Source organism: Dendropsophus ebraccatus, chromosome 15 (genome assembly GCF_027789765.1).
Source record: "Dendropsophus ebraccatus isolate aDenEbr1 chromosome 15, aDenEbr1.pat, whole genome shotgun sequence".
NCBI classification, from domain to species: Eukaryota; Metazoa; Chordata; class Amphibia; order Anura; family Hylidae; genus Dendropsophus; species Dendropsophus ebraccatus.
The window spans coordinates 47,386,775-47,406,975 of record NC_091468.1 but is presented as its reverse complement, the minus strand read 5'-3'; the positions used below and the strand labels follow the sequence as shown (position 1 = coordinate 47,406,975).

General features: G+C 41.2%; 1 protein-coding gene across 1 annotated transcript in view; it reads right to left on the bottom strand.

The window, feature by feature from the left end:
- Positions 1-14,310, bottom strand: part of CHGB (chromogranin B) — a 42,521-nt gene extending 28,211 nt beyond the window's left edge. The window contains exons 1-2 of the mRNA XM_069954498.1: positions 14,138-14,310; positions 6,686-6,729 (exon numbers count right to left, since the gene is read on the bottom strand). Of these exons, the coding sequence (XP_069810599.1) occupies positions 6,686-6,729; positions 14,138-14,186 (93 nt within the window). The 5' untranslated portion in view covers positions 14,187-14,310. The remainder of the gene's footprint in view (positions 1-6,685; positions 6,730-14,137) is intronic.
- Between the last annotated feature and the right edge of the window lie 5,891 nt (positions 14,311-20,201).

The window sequence follows — 20,201 nt, the reverse complement described above, 5'->3', positions numbered from 1 at the left end:
TGAGCCAGTCAGGGACTGCAGCTGTGTCCTGCCCCAGTAACTGATTGGGCGATTGGCCAATCCAACAGCGGGGTATGTTACGTTCCAGAAGCTGCGGGAAGCTGTTGGCTGTCCGGTATCACTCAGGGAGCGCTATGGGGGCACAAGGATAGGTAAGTATACTTTCTTTATTATGTTCCCACCCACCGCCTGCCATCATTTTTATGGCAGGAATAACGCTGCATGCTGTGTCATACTCAACATCAAAGGAGACTAAAACCACAGCGGAATCCCTTGTCAGAACACTTAGATGCAGTTGTGAATATAGCCTAAGGCGTATGGCAGAGCTCTGCAAGCCGGTTCTATTAAACAGTAGGCACGCCATGTGTTCTCCCCTCAAAATAACGTTTCTGGAAGGGAATACTTCTGTAAAAAGGACATCCAGTGCAACATGCCACTAATCCTTTTCTGGCTGATAAATACACATACCCTCAAGGTTTTGGCTAAGGAAAATATACTACACACTGCATCAAATTGCTCTGGGTGGACCCGGCCTAAAGGGCAACTAAATATAGTTTTTTAATCAGAAATGCTGCAGTCTGATCATTCGGCGTTTGAATACCACTGGATGTGGCCCTAGGGAGTCCGGAAAACACATCTCCATGTTTTCCAGGATTTTCTAGGGCTGCATCCAACCTCTTCAGCCACCGGTATTCACATGCCGAACAACTGGACTTGAGCATGCACTAAATGCACTTTTATGTTTTTACGTGTCTTCACTCTATGGCCACATTCACATGCTGAAAGACAACAGCCGTTCTGTGACATGGCCATGTCACAGAATGGCCGTTGTCTGTGAAGTTCATCTGCAGTACCAGCCAGATATACATCACTTCATTTCAATTGAAATACGGGCACATTTAGGTGTGCCTGTGTTCCAAGTAACCACTGCAGTCAATGTAAAGTACCTCCGGAGCCGCACTTTACATCGTCTGCACAGTCAATTTTGAGCCGCCGCCGATCGCACAAAATTGACGCGTTAGTTTTTTGTGCAGCCGCATGGAATCCTGGCCGGAGTGTATATAGAGTGTTTACACTCCGGCTGGGATTCCATAGACTTCAATGCGATCGGCCGCTCTCATTCAATCACGGGCGTTGCTGCAAACCTGCAACAACATCCATTGTTTAATGAAAATATATGTAGTGTGAACATGGCCTAAAGGTGCTAAATAGTTAAAGGCCAAGCTAGCCAGCCACGGCAATAAGCATGTGATGTATTATCCAAGCAGCTAAATGGCATCTATTTAGATTTACCAATCTCCACGTCCAATTACCAATCAATTGCTTCTGACAGGCAGATAATTGAATGTGTTCGGGGCCAGATGTTCCCCTGTATCAGAATGGAAGACATCTCTTTCCTAACAGCCTAGCCAAATAACACCAAAGAGCCAGCGGCAATAAGGACATTGATCTAGCCCCCCAGCTTGCTTCTACATTGATTTTTGAGACGGTGGACCAGAAATTAGCTTGATCTATTTAACACAGGGGACTATGCTATTTGGTTGATTTTGTAGTAAATGTGAAGCCGCGATATAATCAGGAGACAATCGTAGCTTTTAATTGACCTCCAGCCATTTTTAAATGTCAAGACTATCTAGTCAGCAGTTAAATAGTTAATCATATTACAATTCCCCAAAGCAAATCTATTGGTTTAAAGCAACTCTGTACCCACAATCTGCCCCCCCCCCCCCCCCCAAAACCACTTGTACCTTCAGATAGCTGCTTTTAATCCAAGATTTGTCCTGGTGATCAGCAGGTGATGCAGTTATTGTCCTAAAAAACAACTTTTAGGCTATGTTCACACTACGTGAACACCCGGCCGTTCCGTGACCCCCGCCGGGTCACAGAACGGCCGGTCTCAGCCCGGATCATCCCGGATCATCCCTGATCTTTCCAGCCACTGAGCTCTGATGCGTGCGCCCGCCCGCATCAGAGCTTCCCATAGCCCACAGTGAAGCAAGCGGCCATGTCAGTTTTTTCCGGCTCTGCACGGGATCCCGGCCGGAGCTCATATGATGTGTGTACGCTCCGGCCAGGATCCCATTGAAAATAAGGCTATGTTCCACCCCTCAAAACTACGGCCGTAGTTCTGCGGCGAGAACTACGGCCGTAGTTTTACGTAGTGTGAACATAGCCTTAAACTTGCAGCCCTGTGTCACACTGCTGTGGCCTAGAGTGTTTATGCCCTAGGTTTGCACCGCCTCTCTGTCCCTCCTCCCTGCCCTCTTCATCATTAGGACTGCCCCAGGCAGAATTTCTCCTATTCATCACCTGTGTGAACACTGCACATATGCTGGATCGTTAAGGCCCATGTGTTTTCAGACACGTGATGAATAGGAGAAATATTTCTAGGGTCATTCCTTATGGTGAAGAGGGTGGGGAGGAGGGACGGAGGGGTGGTGCAAGCCTAGGGCACAAACACTCTAGGCCACACCAATATAACACAGGGCTGCAAGTTTAAAAGTTGTTTTTAGGACAATAACTGCATCACCTGCCGAACGGACCCCAGGACAGATCTTAGATTAAAAGCAGCTATCTGACAGTACAAGTGGTTTTGGGGGGCAGATTGTGGCTACAGAGTCACTTTAAAGCAGAGATGGGGAACCTCTGGCCCTCTAGCTGTTGCAAAATTACAATACCCATCATGCCTGGACAGCCAAAGCTTTGCTTTGGCTGTCCAGGCATGATGGGAATTGTAGTTTTGCAACAGCTGAAGGGCCAGAGGTTCCCCATCCTTGGGGAAGTTGCTTTTTTGCAATATAATTCCCATAGCTACCAGTATAAGATTTGGGTCATATAAAATATACAGTATGTGAGTACAGTAGCCTGGTAACAAGTGTTTTCCTATCTCCTTATGGTGACTCATCCAGCCCTAGTAACTTGTGACCCTCAGGAAGATACAATACAATTATCCGCCAGTAATTGGGAACATATTTCATCAACATTTTAATTAACTTCGTCCTCAGATCCGTAACGCCAAGACGGGCGCACAGAGGAAGATTGTACCAGCATATATCATTTCATCATCCACGTTATTTTTACCTCTTAAACGAGCTCCGTAAATGGATCGCGATAGAAACTGAAAACTTCAAGTGTTGTGAAGCAATGAAAACAGTGACGCATCCAATGCTTGTTTAAGCTATATAACACGTATATAATAAGCAGGAAGGCGCCGGCGGCTCGTCTCATCTGTTACATTTCAGTTTCACTAACTAGATGTAATACGGGGTTTATTATATTTTTAAAAGTCCCTATTTATGTATAATTTTTAAAAAATACTTTCCGAGGAGGAGAAGAAGGGTGTGGGCGGCAATATCGTAGGGGGAGTGTAGCACCTACCCCAGAGAATAAAAAGTGACAGGGAAATGTATACACTCCATCTATTTGTGTGTGTATAGTGTTACTATCCTATCTTATCTAGGACTATAGCAGTACAATAGTGCTGTCAGCTGTCATAATAAACCTCTGCACCCTCTAATGATAATGAGATGACTCGGATGACCTTGTCTCACTCTACACGGGAAAGCTGAAAGGTTGTACACAGAATACATAAAGCCTATTGTGACTGTTTAACTGGGCGGTGTGTAAACTGGAATATTTCATGATTTTTTTTTCTATCGTCGAAGGTATTTGTGTTACGCAGGATGATTATCGGCAATGGACGTTCTTAGAAACGCTAATTCGGTAAATAATCGGCCCCTGTAAAGGTGACAAGTTGACAAGTGGGAAAATGCCTGCCTGTCAGATGATTGGATTTTTTGTAAAATCTATAGTTATCGGCCAAACATCTCTCTGTATAAACAGGGGATGTGTGGCCGATAACAATAAATGTTAATGGCCACATGAACGATGCAGCTGCAGAGGGGGGGGGGGGGGGCGCTCCCTGGACGATTTTTAGATAATTTGGGAGCCTATGGGGGTAGGGGCGGTCTGCTGCTACAGCTCCTATTAAACGAAGTGACAGTAGCAGATATGGTCAATAATCGCTTCATGTACTTCATGTAATAGGGCCTTAATATACAGATTCCAGAGATGGGACCTGCATCTAGGGGACAATAATGGTATGGGATATGCCATAAATGTCCCCTACAATCCCCATGTAGCCACTACTAGATGAGCTATCTGTTTATTCATGAAGCCAATGACAAAAGCAATAAAGTAGACTCCCTATCTCCCCCTAGTGGCCGCCGCAGGCAGTTAGGACTTTATCATTTTATGCCTGGAATATTTATACCTGAGCTCTATTGTATTACAGTCTTCAGTTACGTGTGGTCCAGTCATTGGGCCATTGGTGCTATCTTTGATATCATATACGTTTAATATTTTTATTATTTGTAAAGATTTTCACCTAGAAGATGTTCAGTCTTATTGAGTAATATAACATTTGCGGTATTCTCATCTTTCAAGTCTAAGTACATATCCAATTACACGTCTAACCGTAGTATCCGATTTATGTAACTCGCGGGTAAACCACAGTATTTCTTCCTGACATCCTACTTATTACTTCTATTTACTATGTTATGTCGCACATCATTACTCTGACAAGCTCAGGTCTTCACTGTAATGGTCTTACTGGGAACAGATAATATATTGTCAGTGATTGTTTACAATGGGAATATCCTAATCCCTCCTCAGCTACAGATCATGTAAGGATAATTGTGTTCTCCAAATGTAATGGTCAGTGTGGGGGATCAGTCAGATGTGGATATCGTGGAAAGCTCAGGTGAACAGATAGAGATTCAGATAGAAAAACATTATAGTGAGATGTGGTAACATAAGGGAGACAGGGAGTATACAATACTGAATGGATATCACTAACAGAGCAAAGAGAGTGGTATTCCTGTACCTTGTTAATTATCCCCCTATGCTATTGTATTTGTGGGTTTATTACGCTTAAGCTAGAGCTGTTAAAAAGTTAAAGGGCCATTCCAAGTTGTAATATTATTTATATTATAAAAATTTACTTAGCCTGGTAACATAACATATAACTAAAAAAAACCTTATGGTTACAATCCTTGTTCCTGTCACGGCCACCGTTCTCCGAAAGCCGATCCCATTCCACAGCAGTACCTGTGTACTGCCCGCTCAGCCAATCAGTTGCTGCCCTGGTGTAATTCTATGGCCTCTGATTGGCTGAGCAAGCAGTGCATGTGCTAACCCAAAACAGAAGAAGCTCTGTGAAATGGGATCAGCTCCAGGAAAATGGTGGCTGTGGGAGCCAGGAGGGTAAATATAGATTACCATCCTGGGCACATAAAATAAAAAATACATCCCTGGTGGTACAGGGCAAAGTGGGGTTTAATAATGACATTGCTCTTTCTAAAGGTCCCTATACACTTTATATTTTATGCTTTCGGCGGTGTAAGGGGCTCTTCCGAACAACCACTGACAGATGATGTCAGTGGAGAATGGCTGGAGATAGAGCTCTATCACTGCAGCTTAGCCTTCCCCTCCCAGGAACACTCAGCCGTGCCAAACATTCCTGTATATAGTAAAGACGGGGGCAGGACAAGTGAGTTAATTGATGGCCGAACAATCATTTGACAGCAATTTATTGAAGGTGTATGGCCACCTAAAAGGCTATGAAGGGTTTAAGTGCTCTTTAATATATACATTAGAAAAGGAACACACTGGTGGAACACACTGATTTCAAGGGGCTGAAATTTTTCTCCCCTCTCCCAATACAAGCATGTTCAACCAAGCGTACATGTGTACAGGGGGATTGGGAGAGATAGCCCATAGGTGCACAGGGGGACTGGGAGAGATAGCCCATGGGTGCATAGGGGGACTGGGAGAGATAGCCCATAGATGCATGGGGGACTGAGAGAGATAGCCCATAGGTGCACAGGGGGACTGGTGGAGATAGCCCATAGGTGCACAGGGGCACTGGGAGAGAGAGACCATAAGTGCACAAGGGGACTGGGAGAGATAGCACATAGGTGCACAAGGGGACTGGGAGAGATAGCCCATAGGTGCACAAGGGGACTGGGAGAGAGAGACCATAGGTGCACAAGGGGACTGGGAGAGATAGCCCATAGGTGCACAAGGGGACTGGGAGAGATAGCCCATAGGTGCACAAGGGGACTGGGAGAGATAGCCCATGGGTGCATAGGGGGACTGGGAGAGATAGCCCATAGATGCACGGGGAACTGGGAGAGAAAGCCCATAGGTGCACAGGGGGACTGGGGGAGATAGCCCATAGGTGCACAGGGCGACTGGGAGAGAGAGACCATAGATGCATGGGGAACTGGGAGAGATAGCCCATAGGTATATAGGTGGACTGGGAAAGATAGCCCATAGGTACATAGGGGGACTGGGAGAGATAGCCCATAGATACATAGGTGGACTGGGAGAGATAGCCCACAGGTACATATGGGGACTGGGAGAGATAGCCCAGCTTTACAAGTATCAAGCCACCAGGGCAAGACTGCTGAGTCCTGAAGACAATGTACAAGGTGCAACCCACATCACAACCACTGGGTGGCCACACATAGACACATATAGCATATACATCTTCAGACAATGTTTTCTCTAAGCCAATAATCTTATTATACACATCTTGGTATATAAAGAGCCATGAGAAAGAGTAAGAAAGTGTAATAAAAATATACTATAAGGTGGTGTATAATTTGGTGTAGTCACTCACCATTTCATCTGGATGTATTCCTTTCTCAAGGGGAGCAGCAGAAACTGTTGAGATAAAGAGAAAACAGTATTTTAATATAGTATTATTTTGCACATCCTATCACATCTATGTCGAGCTTCTTCTTCAAAACCCTGGGGTGATTATTTAAGAGAATCCATATTGATAGAAATACAGCCAGATATCCGTATAGATTGTGCAACAAGTTCCAGAATATATGTCAGGTGTCGAGGTGGCCAAAATCTTTCCTTTTTACCCTATTGAAATGAATGTTTAACTCGGTCAAATTGTATTGCCCATGGGTAAATGGGAAGTAAGCCGCTGCCAGACAGCTCTTGGAAAACAAACAGATTATGCAGATGAAATCCAACATGCCCGACCTTTCTTTGCCAAGGCAGATATAAGGAGGCCTCCAAACTAAATAAAGAGCTTCCAGTTCCACCAAAATGGGGTTCAACTAAAGTGCATGGAGACCCCAATTATTCAGTCTAACAAAAGGACCATCCACTTTGGACAGTGCAGTTTTGCTAAGAGGGTGCTCTAATGAAAGGCTGATTAATGGGACCTACAGTGATCACCTCTGCAAGGCAACTCATCAAGAAGTGTTTACTTCCCCTGCAGCGCCACCACAGGGCAAATAAAGCATTACACCATTACAATTAAATGAATGAGCTATATATCTAATGCAGGCATGGGGAACCTTCGGCCCTCCTGTTGCTGCAAAACTACAATTCCCATCATGCCTGGACAGCCAAAGCAAAGCTTTGGCTGTCCAGGCATGATGGGAACTGTAGTTTTGCTACAGCTGGAGCGCTGAAGGTTCCTCATGCCTGATCTAATGCATGGAGAACCTACTACAGTGGTGAGAGGTGTGCAGCACTGATCTAAACCCTGATCTAATGCATGGACTTCCAATCAACTCCAAATCTGGAGACACTGTATATAGTTTCTCTTCACTCTAATAGATGGTTGAGACCTTAACCAACTAAGAATTTCCTAACAGGGTATGTGAGAGCCTATTTGAAGATCCAGACAACTTCTTTAAAAAATTTCTTCCAAAAAGAGCACAACTCTTGTCCTCAGTTTGAGTGTGGTATTGCAGCTTTGTTCTATTGATATGAATGGCTGAGTTTTAATATTACACACAGTCTTAGGACAGGGGTGTTGCTATTTATGGAAGAAAGCACAGTACCTGTGCTTTCCTTATCCTGGATAACTTCCTTTAACTCTTATTTCCCAATCCAACATTTTGCAATGGGAAAGAATTGTTGATAATATGACATTAGGAGATGACTCCCCTCCCCCGCTGAATTTTTTACAGTCCTGCCAGTAATTATACACAGTACACCAAGCAACATCTGTACACTTTGTCGTGACTATCCATGTAATTCTAATGAGTGCACTGGTAATATCAATGCCCAGTCCTTAACTGTGACCAATACAATGTTATATAACCCGGCAGCTGGGCTTATTGCTGTATTCAAATAAATCCTGGTGTGATCTCCATTTTCTCTGTACTCTACAGGATATTTAATGGACTTTTCTAAATTGTGGTCAATCCACTGAATACATCTAAGAGTAATTGTTCTAACTGTATGTACTAATAATATATATATATATTATCTGCTACAAGCTCATTGCACACAGCACTACTACAGAAACTATAGGGAGATTTATCAAGCTGGTGTAAAGTGAAACTGGCTCAGTTGCCCCAAGCAACCAATCAGATTCACCTTTCATTCCTCACAGATTCCTTGGAAAATGACAGGTGGAATCTGATTGGTTGCTAGGGGCAACTGAGCCAGTTTCACTTTACACCATGTATGATAAATCTCCCCCATGTTTGATAAATCTCCCCCTATGAGCACTGATCCTGCATCAAGTTGCTTATTTTCACTGAGGACATGAGACCTATGTGTCTCCATGGTTACAGACTACAAATAACTCTTATGTAGTCTGATCTTGGCGTTATGAGTTACTCTTTTCCAACTCGACCCTTTTATCACTAATTTTCCTAAAGGAAAGGAGTAACAAATGACTGCAACTTATATAATAGATACACACATACAGGGGCATAACTAGAAACGACTGGGCCCCATAGCAAACTTTTGATTGGGCCCCCTTTCTTCCCAACTGACCCTAAGCGGTCCACCTGGTGCTCAAAATGATGACAGCTCAGGGTGCCCAGTGTATTCCATGAACGGGCAATGGGCCCCCCCAATGTGTTGGGCCCATTAGCAACTGCAATGGCTGCTATAGTGGTAGTTATGACCCTGCACACATAGATCTTAATGGGGTAGTTCACCAAAACTTTTTTTCTTTTAAATCAACTGGTGCCAGAGATTCCTCCAATAATAAATCTCAAGTTTTCTGGTAATTATCAGCTGCTGTATGTCCTGCAAGAAGTGGTGTATTCTTTCCAGTCTGACACAGTGCTCTCTGCTGCCACCTCTGTCCATGTCAGGAAATGTCCACAGCAGTAGCAAAAAAAAACCCTTACATAGGAGCTGTACACCCTAAACTATAGAATTGTTCAATCAAAGCTATTTGCTATTTTTTTGACGTACGTACACAGTTTGGCTTCAAGCAATGACACAGGGCAGGGCTGGGATGGGTGGAGGAAGAGGTCGGCATGCTGCAGCTCAGCACCACCTCTATGACACTTGAGCTTGGAAGGAAAACATAATAATATAACTATGCATAAAGCTTAAAGACAAGCGTCATTTATCGTATCCCCCTATCAGCTATATGTCCATGTCTGCAGCTCTGAACATGGAATAAAACTGACTGATGCCCTTTAAATGAATCCTAGATTTTCTGACCCTTCTATACTTTTTTGCCACTATGTCTTCCGATGTCTGTTTCTACATCTATTCATCTAGATTAAAAATAAATGAGTGTTTCGATCCAACACTGAACACTTTGATAATAATGACTCCTGTCTCTAACCAGCATTCACAATTAATGTGCTAGGATCTAATAGAAACGGCATAAGAAATATCTGCTGCTTCCAGCTTTGGTGAAGGGAACCGAGCCGTTCATAATCACATATAGAGACTTGTTATATATTAATGGTAATGCTTCAGCATCCAAGATATCTGTATGTTTTAAAGCGACTCTGTACCCACAATCTGCGCCCCAAAACCACTTGTACCATCAGACTGCTGCTTTTAATCCAAGATCTGTCCTGGGGTCCATTCGGCAGGTGATGCAGTTATTGTCCTAAAAAACAACCGTTAAACTTGCAGCCCTGTTTCAGAATGCCCCTGGGCAGGATTTCTCCTATTCATCACTTGTGTGAACACTGCACATGTGCAGTGTTCAGACAAGTGATGAAAAGGAGAAATCCTGCCTGGGTCATTCATAATGATGGAGAGGACTGGGAGGAGGGATGGAGAGGTGGTGTAGGCCTAGGGCACAGACACTCTAGGTCACACCAATTTGACACAGGTCTGCAAGTTTAAAAGTTGTTTTTTAAGACAATAACTGCATCACCTGCCGAACGGACCCCAGGACAGATCTTGGATTTAAAGCAGCTCTCCAAAGGTACAAGCAGTTTTGGGGGGCAAATTGTGGGTATAGTGTCGCTTTAAGAATAATAAGAGTACCTGTGGCTTCTCCTGACCTGTCTGTTTTAATAAATACATGCATTCCCTCTGCATTCTCCTCTGTTCATAATTCATCATGGAAATGTATGATTAAATAGCCAACCGGGCACTATTAGTTTGCGGGGTATGTCTACACTATCTGAGACTATCCAATTACAGCTGATAGTGCCAGAGAATGTAGAGACCCCCCCACCCCCCACCCCAACTGGTAACTCCCAATTGGCTATTTAGGCATATCTTTTTAATAGGAATGGAAGAGACCACAGGTGTTCTTTAAATACAGCAGTTTGGGCTGACCTTTGACATTGCATTATATATCACAGTCACCCCATGGACAGGGGTGGTGCTGTTTCAGCAGCGTATAAGTAGCCACACATTTTCAATAGCTGTTAGCCAAAAGAACGTTTGGCCAAGACCTGATTTTTCCTGATCTCCCTTTATAAAAGAATATTTGCCACTGTTGTACATTTGTGTGTTCTTAATGGACAGAGGAGAGGAACACTACTGCCAGACAGCTCTGGTGGTGGCTTTTTCATCAAAGAACAAAAGGGTTGGGATTTGGAATCCAAACGGCCTGACCCTTCTCTCTCTCAACACCATCAGTCAGGGCAAAGTCAAGAGATCTCCAAACACTTTAGAAAGTTGGCTAGTACCAGCAACTAACATGTATTTGACCTGCCCTTTTAGTGGCATGTCCTAGAACTGTTTTATTCACTCAGCAGACAGTTAAGGGTTAAACAATAAATTCTTTTATGTTTAAATACATTGTCTGAATGGTTCCGCCATGAGCTGCCCTTTCATTGCACATCGCAGGTCCCGATTCCTTATGGATTTGGAATGCAGCTCCTTGCTACATGGTATATCAGATTTTTCCTATGGTTTGCTGAGTCCCAGTGGGTTACTTCTCTATTCAGTTTTGTCTTCTTGAACTTTAAAAATGTTCCTGTCTGAATACAATTAGACAGCAGGACTAGGGTTCATACTAGATGAAAGATATTGCTGGCTATACCCCCATTGGTGATCGGCTATGTCCATATAACAGTATTCAAGCTTTAGCAATGGTCTCCCACCATGGAAGCTGTAGGTCTGCAACAGCAGGAGATCCCTGTGCTGGAGCAACAAGTCATACTAATGGATACTTGGACACAAGTAAACCAGCTACCTGTTATAGGCTGCTACATATTGCCGTCCCCTTCCCTTCTAAGTAATATCCACTCACTATGAAATATTTATTAGTGTCTGACCTCAACTGCCAGAGTTTTCCTGTCAATAATAAAGTCTCTACTCTAACTGCATAGCACTGTGCTTATTGCTGTGTGTATGAATAACATAGGGTGCAGCATAATAAGGAGAGATAGGGAGTCCGTTCTATCTGTGCCTACATTATTCAGGGATGGTGTTCACTTTGAGTCATTATATATATAACAGAATAATCAACAATTCTAGGGCAAATAAAAAAAGCACCAGAATATAGGATCGGACATTTGGACATATTGTTCCAAGGATTATTCCGTACTATAGAATACTGTAAACCAATAATTTATGCAGTGGTTAAATAAATTATACAGATACATGAGCTACCTGGGTTCATGACCAAGGTTGATGGGGCAGGCATATGACACAGTTTTTGACAATGTTTCTATGACTTATAGATATTAAAGCCAGACTTAATTATAGAGAGCAAAAACTAAAATTAAAAGAACTCAACCTCAACTCTTGTAACATAGTTATGAAATAGCTATTTCATAGATTAAAGGGGTTTTCCATCCAACAATATTGATCATGAATCCACAGGACCAAGCCACTAGGATCATGAGAGTGGGGTCATCTGTCCCCTGTCCCTCTGGTTGAACTATTTAATACCATGTACCCGATGAACTGGACTACAGTGCTCTATGGATCTTTGTCAGTTCCATAGAGTTGAATAGAATGGCAGTGTGCACATCTGACTATCTCTCTGCTTAACATTCAGACAGGCGATCTTTTGGTAAAAAAACAAAAAAAACGTTATCTTTACGTGCAATCAATAAAGTTTTAATAAATGGGGATTTATTTATGATATAAGACCACGGAGTAGCTCTGTGATGCATTACTAATCTCCCATGTATTATATGATGCTAACCTGCAGTGCTGTACACACTATAGATTGTAATCCCTCATATGAGTCACCGTTGTCTGTGGAGCCACACTAATTACTTTAGACCTGGGAGAAGTTTGAAGTATGTGGGGAAACTGGAAAACATGGAGGAAACCTACATAACCACAGGGTGAATATATAGACTGAATATATAGACTTCATACAGATATAACACTTGCCTATTTCTAAGACACAGTAAAGCTGCCTTATACCACAGATTGTATATATGTAAAGGGATGGATAGATAGGAGATAGATAGATAGATAGATAGATAGATAGATAATAGATAGATAGATAGATAGATAGATAGATAGATAGATAGATATGAGAGAGATAAATAGATAGGAGACATATAGATAATAGATAGATAGATAGATAGATAGATAGATAGATAGATAGATAATAGATAGATAGATAGATAGATAGATAGATAGATAGATAGATAGATAGATAATAGATGGATAGGAGATAGATAGATTCCATTTTTGATCAGAGAGGCTATTATGACAAGTAAAATCCTCCCTACACCTTACAGTCTACCCCTCTAACAGGACATAATACCAAGGATAAAATTTGGAGAATTAAGGAATGATTTGTCTCATACCTTTATTAGTCCAATACACAGGAGAATGCAAAATAATGTAATACCCAAATACCCAATAATACCCAAAGCACAACCATACTGCTCCTTAAAAATGGAATAACAGCAGGGGAATCCCACATCAGATGGGCAGGCAAGTTGGCATCACACATTACTCACAGTACAAAACCAGGTCATAACGCATGATTTTTTTAATTTGTGCAGCTACAGCAGAAATTCACTTACAGTATACTAAATAAGTAAGATATCCAGTACTGACCATTGGCCACTAGATGGCGCCCCTATTACCTTTACAGCACTAAACGAGCTTTAAGCTTTGCTTTGCTATTTAAATCTTACTACCTTGGCAAAGCTCAGAGCTTACATTTTAATGTAGTGAAGAGGAGTAAATAGTTTGTTTGTATGAATATATATATATATATATATATATATATATATATATATATATATATATATATATATATATATATATATTACAAGCAAACCTATGTGCCCACATAGGAAAGTATTCAACATCTTACTTCAGTACCTTTTGGTTTCTATATGCATCATAGAGGGAGCAGACATGGCCACCTGTGGCTGTATAACATATGTGTGTGTGTGTATATATATATATATATATATATATATATATATATATATATATATATATAATACATGTCAAGTGGAACTGAAAACTATTTGCTCCCCTTGAGCTATGTGGCAAACACTCATCAGAATTGCCATAAAATGCTGAATCTTTCATGATCCATGACTGCTGTAACATCATAGGAAGCCCTGGGGTAACCTGCACCGTTGTATACAACACTGGGTTATGTTCATCTCTATCCTAATGAATCATATTACACTGTAAGAAAACAACACATTATAATTGAGCTGATAGTATTACTATTAATGTATATTACTATTTAGTAATACTTGTATATAAAAGTTTTTGTTCTATAGTAAGATGCCTGGGGATAGAATAGGGAAGCATGGCTTTAGCTGCTGCAGATTGACGCTGAGCTCTCAATGCACTGTTCCTGGTGCTGAATTGCTCCGCTCTGAGCTGCTGTCCATGGTGCTGAGTGTCCGAGAGCTCCTTCTCTTCTTCTATAACCATCACTTACCTTCTAAGGTGCCTACTAGGAGGCTGAGGAGGACCAAGACGGGCGGCATCTCCTGGCTACAATCCCCCGCCCCTTCCCTGGCTGTCTCGGTGGTAGATACGGCTGTTTTCCTCCTTGTCAGTGACTACTGTGCCGGTAGCTGTAGCTGCAGAGTCTCCCTCCCAGGCTGGAGCCAGCACTCTCTATAGCAGCCGCTGCTCAGCCTGCCTCTATATAAGGTGCAGGCGGGGGAGGATGGGCTACTCGCCGGAATTTTAAGCAGCCAAGCCAGCTATCCCCTTCTCTCCTTCCAGGAATCTGCGTCACCAGCACCATCATCCCCAAAGAGGCCAATATGCTGAAATCTTCATCTGATGAATTATTGATCATTCTCAGGGTTTTTGTGCTGGAGATTCTAAGGCTGCGAGGGGGCAAAATAACAAGAGGGGTAATAATAGAATCCCATTATGTCATGGAAGGGGAATCTGTGCCAGGAGGAAATAGGGGTTGTCCATGTGTTCTGCTAAATCAATACTATGGGGGAGAAGATTGTTAGGAAGGATAAAAAGATTCATAGATGTGTGAGAGAGAGAGAGAGAGAGAGAGAGAGAGAGAGAGAGAGAGATGATAGATAGATAGATAGATAGATAGATAGATAGATAGATAGATAGATAGATAGACATATATAGAGATAGATAGATAGATAGATAGATAGATAGATAGATAGATAGATAGATAGATAGATAGATAGATATAGATAGATAGATAATAGGAGATGGATAGATAGATAGATAGATAGATAGATAGATAGATAGATAGATAGATAGATAGATACAGAGATAGATAGAAGATAGATAGATAGATACAGAGATAGATAGATAGATAGATAGATAGATAGATAGATAGATAGATAGATACAGAGATAGATAGATAGATAGATAGATAGATAGATACAGAGATAGATAGATAGATAGATAGATAGATAGATAGATAGATAGAAGATAGATAGATGATAGATAGATAAATAGATAGGAGATAGATAGATAGATAGATAGATAGATAGATAGATAGATAGATAGGAGATAGATAGATGATAGATAGATAGATAGATAGATAGATAGATGATAGATAGATAGATAGATAGACAGACAGATAGATACAGAGATAGATAGATAGATGTAAAGTCTGTGATCTATTCTGACTCCAATTTAAGATAAAACTATTTATTTATTGATTGATTTATTAATTTATTAGACATGTAAGGAGCTATGTGCTGGACCTTTAAGAAGCTGTGTGATATATGAGAGCTTGGTTTAGATGTTATTTACACTCATCAGCCATAACATTAAAAACTAACATTGTGTATGTTCCACTTGTGTCACTACAACAGCTCTGACCCACTGACATGTGGACCCCATTGAGGAGGTCTTGTAGTATCTGACTAACCAACTAAGGGAATGCTACCAAAATAATAGCTTTTATTATTGTATGTAAAAACCACCAATAAAGGAGAACCCCAACAATTAAGACTGCAGTATTTCCCTCTCAATCAGCTGAGTATATAACTACTATATGACCAGAAAATATCATTGGACAACAAATGAACACATTAGCAGCAGATCCTTTACAGGAGTGGTCCCAGCCATCAATAGTTTCAATGTTATGGCTGACTGGTGTATCTCCATGTAATTGTTCTGTATATGTTTTGTTGCAAAGTGATCAGTACTATTTAAGTGTATGGTTAGTGCCATTAGTACATCACAATGTTATTTATAGCATTAGCGGTATTATTGATATGTATAGTTAGTCGTTCATTGTTAGTAACGCTATTTCTGTGCAGGTCGCTGCCATTATCAGCGTATACAGTTATGACCATTAAAGCTCAAGCTGAAAAACTAGACCGCATTGCTACTTTTGTATGAATGGATTAGTAACCAGTGGATATATATATATATATATATATATATATATATATATATATATATATACGGATTGGTTGCTAGGGGCAACTGAGCCAGTTTCTCTTTACACCATGTTTGATAAATCTCCATATATGTATGGAGATTTATCAAATATGGTGTAAAGTGAAACTGGCTCAGTTGCCCCTAGCAACCAATCAGATTCCACCTTTCATTTTCCAAATAGTTTGTGAGGAATTAAAGGTGGAATCTGGTTGCTAGGGGCAACTGAGTCAGTGTCACTTTACACCATGTTTGATAAATCTCCCCCATAGCCTTCTGCTCAGCGCCCCAGGTTATGGTGGTGAGAACGGTTCTTTTACCTCTATGTATAGGTCCCTTTCCCTCTCTTGTCCTCCACTCACTTTCCTAATTCTTCCCTTAGACTGCCTTTATGAATAATTTACTCCATCTATTATTTACTTGTACAGTTTATGGCAGATATATGCTTACAGAGTTAGCGGTTGTATTCATCTATATAGTATAGCAGTGTTATTTATGCATATGCTATGGAGGCATTTGCTTTGTGTGTCAGCATTATTTCTGTGGGCATCTGTCAGCGGATCTGTGTTAACCCTCACCACAATATTGCAGAATCTATAATATATAGATAGATTATTGATCTGTATAGTATATTTTCATAATACACTTTCTAATAAAGGGGAACTGAACAGCTCAAACAATGACCTTGCCCTATAGCCCCCCTCCCCATGCCTTTGCCCCCCATGAGCATTAGTAAGCCTCAGACACCATTGTCCCTGCTGATGGTTAACCAATTGTCCTTCAACTGGTATCAGAAATTTATACAGATTTGTAAATTGTATGTCCTGCAGGAAGTGGTGTATTCTTTCCAGCCTGACACAGTGCTCTCTGCTGCCTCCTCTGTGTATGTAAGGAACTGTCCAGAGCAGTAACAAAATCCCAATAGAAAGCCTCTCCTGCTCTCGAAAGTTCCTGGCATAGACAGAGGAGGCAGCAGAAAGCACTGTGTCACGCTGGAAAGAATACACCACTTTCTGCAGGACATACAGCAGCTGATAAGTACTGGAAGATTTGAGATCTTTAAACAAAAGTAAATTACAACTCTGTATATATTTTTACTAGAGTAATGTTATGGTTGATCGATGTGCATATTATTGATTTAACCCCTTCCCGTCAGTAACATGTATATATACGTTCCTACTGCACATGCCCCGTGCAGTAGGAATGTATATATACGTTCCTGCACTGATAGTGCTTCTGATGTGTGCAGGACCACTGCAGTGAGAGCGGTCACGCACACATCAGTGTGTTCGGGGCCAAAGGCAATGAGAGGCAGCTGCGATCCCGCAGCTGCGTCTCATTAAGGGGCGATTCCATAAGCACCATACTTTACCTAACCATGTCGCAGGGCTTCTCCTGCGCTCCTCTTCCTCCTGGTCCTGCGTGAAGTAGCAGCTTTGGTGCGGCCTGTTAGCTGACAGACCACTCAGCCAATCACTGGTCAGCACCAAAGCTGCTTCTGCGTGCAGGATCGGGAGGAAAAGGAACGCAGGAGAAGCCCTGCGACATGGTTAGATAATGTATGGTGTTTAAACGATGCTAAACGATTATCGGGAATAGGCCCAGTAAACGAGCGCCGATCTAGGAGATCAGTGCTCGTTTACATTATTGATTGGGCCCCCATCAGCCTGTGGAATAGGACCCTAACCTCTTAAACGCAGCGATCTAGGCGTTTAAGCTACTCAGTGACAGAACATAATAAAAATATAAAAAAAAATAAACATATTACATATTGTAGCGTGCGGTATTGTCCGATCTATTAAAATATAACATTATTGTTCCCGCACTGTGAACAGTGTAAACGAAAAAAAAAAAAACACACACACACACACACCAGGATTGCTGATTTTAATAAATTATGTATCAGGAAAAACAATTGATAAAAAGCGATCAAAAATTTTCACCAATATGATATTAATAAAAACAAGAGATCATGGCGCAAAAAATGACACCCAACCAGCCCCATAGGTGGAAAAATAAAAGCGCTATAGCTCTTAGAAGGCGGGGAGGAAGATTGCATTAATCTGACCTGGACTTTTGTGCATCAAAGGCTTCGGTCTTGAAGGGGTTAATAACATTACTACCAGGTGAGCTTTTACATTATCCTTACACAAAGCCCAGTTTACATATATCTGACATGTAGACTTGGTGGTCATTCCTCACCACAGCTACTGATGTACAATTTCTCTCCCTGTTGATCTTCAAATCATCCGTGTTGTCAAAATGCAATATAATCCCCACAAAGTAATATGTACTGTATTGTAAGTGTTTACAAATGTTGGGAGAAAAAGACGAACAGCAACTCTACCATTTCACCGTTTTACCGCTAGTGCTCTGTATTTCCAAGGTTATTTGTTCTTTCTTTTGGAATAATTGGAATGTAGATTCTCGTATATAGAAAGCAGTGATTGACTTTTCAAGCGCAAAACTATATTTCTCACTATGGAAATTTATAGATTTCCCCATAGCCACCTGGTAATATACACAGTGCTAAAGTACAGTTTTAGGCGGGTTTGTGATCCATTTCTTTGTGGCTGTGTTTAGTTATTTGATCTCCATCATTAATATGAAGACGTTCACTAGAGATTCACTAACATGAGATGAAAAGTGATTTGTTGTCCGCTGGGACTGTTGTGTACATATTGCTAATAAAGATGTATTGTTTATGAGATTCCTTGTATCATTGATCACTGCACATTGACTTATAAAAGGATGTATTTAACTTTTTCGCACGCGAAACGTGCGTAGAGTGAGTAGGTGAGTGGGACCTGTTGCAATGCATGCTTCCTCCTAGATTTTACACTACCTTATTTTTTGGTGATTTCACCTATATATCTTCTCCATTGAGCAACTGCAGTTTTAAATAGGACTTTGTCTGTTCAAACCAATTTTTTGTTGCTATCTATCTATGTGTACAATATTTATTTTTCAGTGGAGGTTGCCTGCATTGCCACGGTTATTATAGTCTTCATCAATTGTCATGCATGTGCAATATATGATTTCATAAAATATATTCCTATGTCCCCTCACCAATCTATGTATTTGGTTCAGTTTCATTCTCACAGTTTTTTTTTTTATTTTTTTTATTATTATTATTTTTTCACTCATTATCTATTGCTATGTATTTTAATATGTAATTATTTGAATAAAGAATATAATTATATTTACTTATGATTGTCCTGCACTTTCTATGATCCCTGTGGATCTTTGTTTTGATTTAATATATATTCTTTTGTGCGTTTTGGACTATATTATTTGGGCATTTATGTTTAGCGTATATATATCATATACGCTCTGTCCGGGATCCCGTGCGGAGCTGCAAATAACTGACATGTCAGTTTTCTGCTGCCGCAATTCAATAAATTGCGGCCGTAGGAAACCCTATCAGTTCACACAGTGAAGCAAGCGGCTGAAGTACCGGTCGGGATAATCCGGGTAGAGACCGGCCGTTCCGTGACCCGGCCGGTCTCTTACTGTGTGGGATCATAGCCTTATTGTGTGTTTGTATACATGGAGACCCAAACTTCTGGATGAACAGAGGAGTTTGCCGCTGATCTGGCAGCAGGCCGCCATGACTGCTACACACCCCTGACCCACACAAAACTGCTGCAAGTGTTGCATAGGTCCTAATAATGCAGACATGCCTGTAGAAGTTGTCCCTGTGTCTTTTACTTCAGGGACAATGGGTCAAAGAGGCCTAGGGATCCAGACCCTCAATTGTATACATAATACATGTCTTAATTCTGCAGTTTGTCTTCGGCTTTCAGGTTATAATGGTTAAAATGGTCCATGCCTACTCTTAGGGTCCTTTCCCCTTCACGTCCGACATTACTTTTCTAATTCTTTCAGACTTTAACACCTAAGGTATATATCAGGTTGTTGCATTTTGCATTTTTTTGGGTGGTTCCGTGCTGCTCTCTAATAATATTTATGTACAGTGCTAAATATACATTACGTCAAGGTAATCATGGCATTATTGACAATGTCGTAACAAAGACATAGTGATTCTGGTCATCTGTACTTATTGATTATTTGCTTTTCAATAAACCTGTTGCAAAACAGCAATGATTTACTTTAAAGATCCT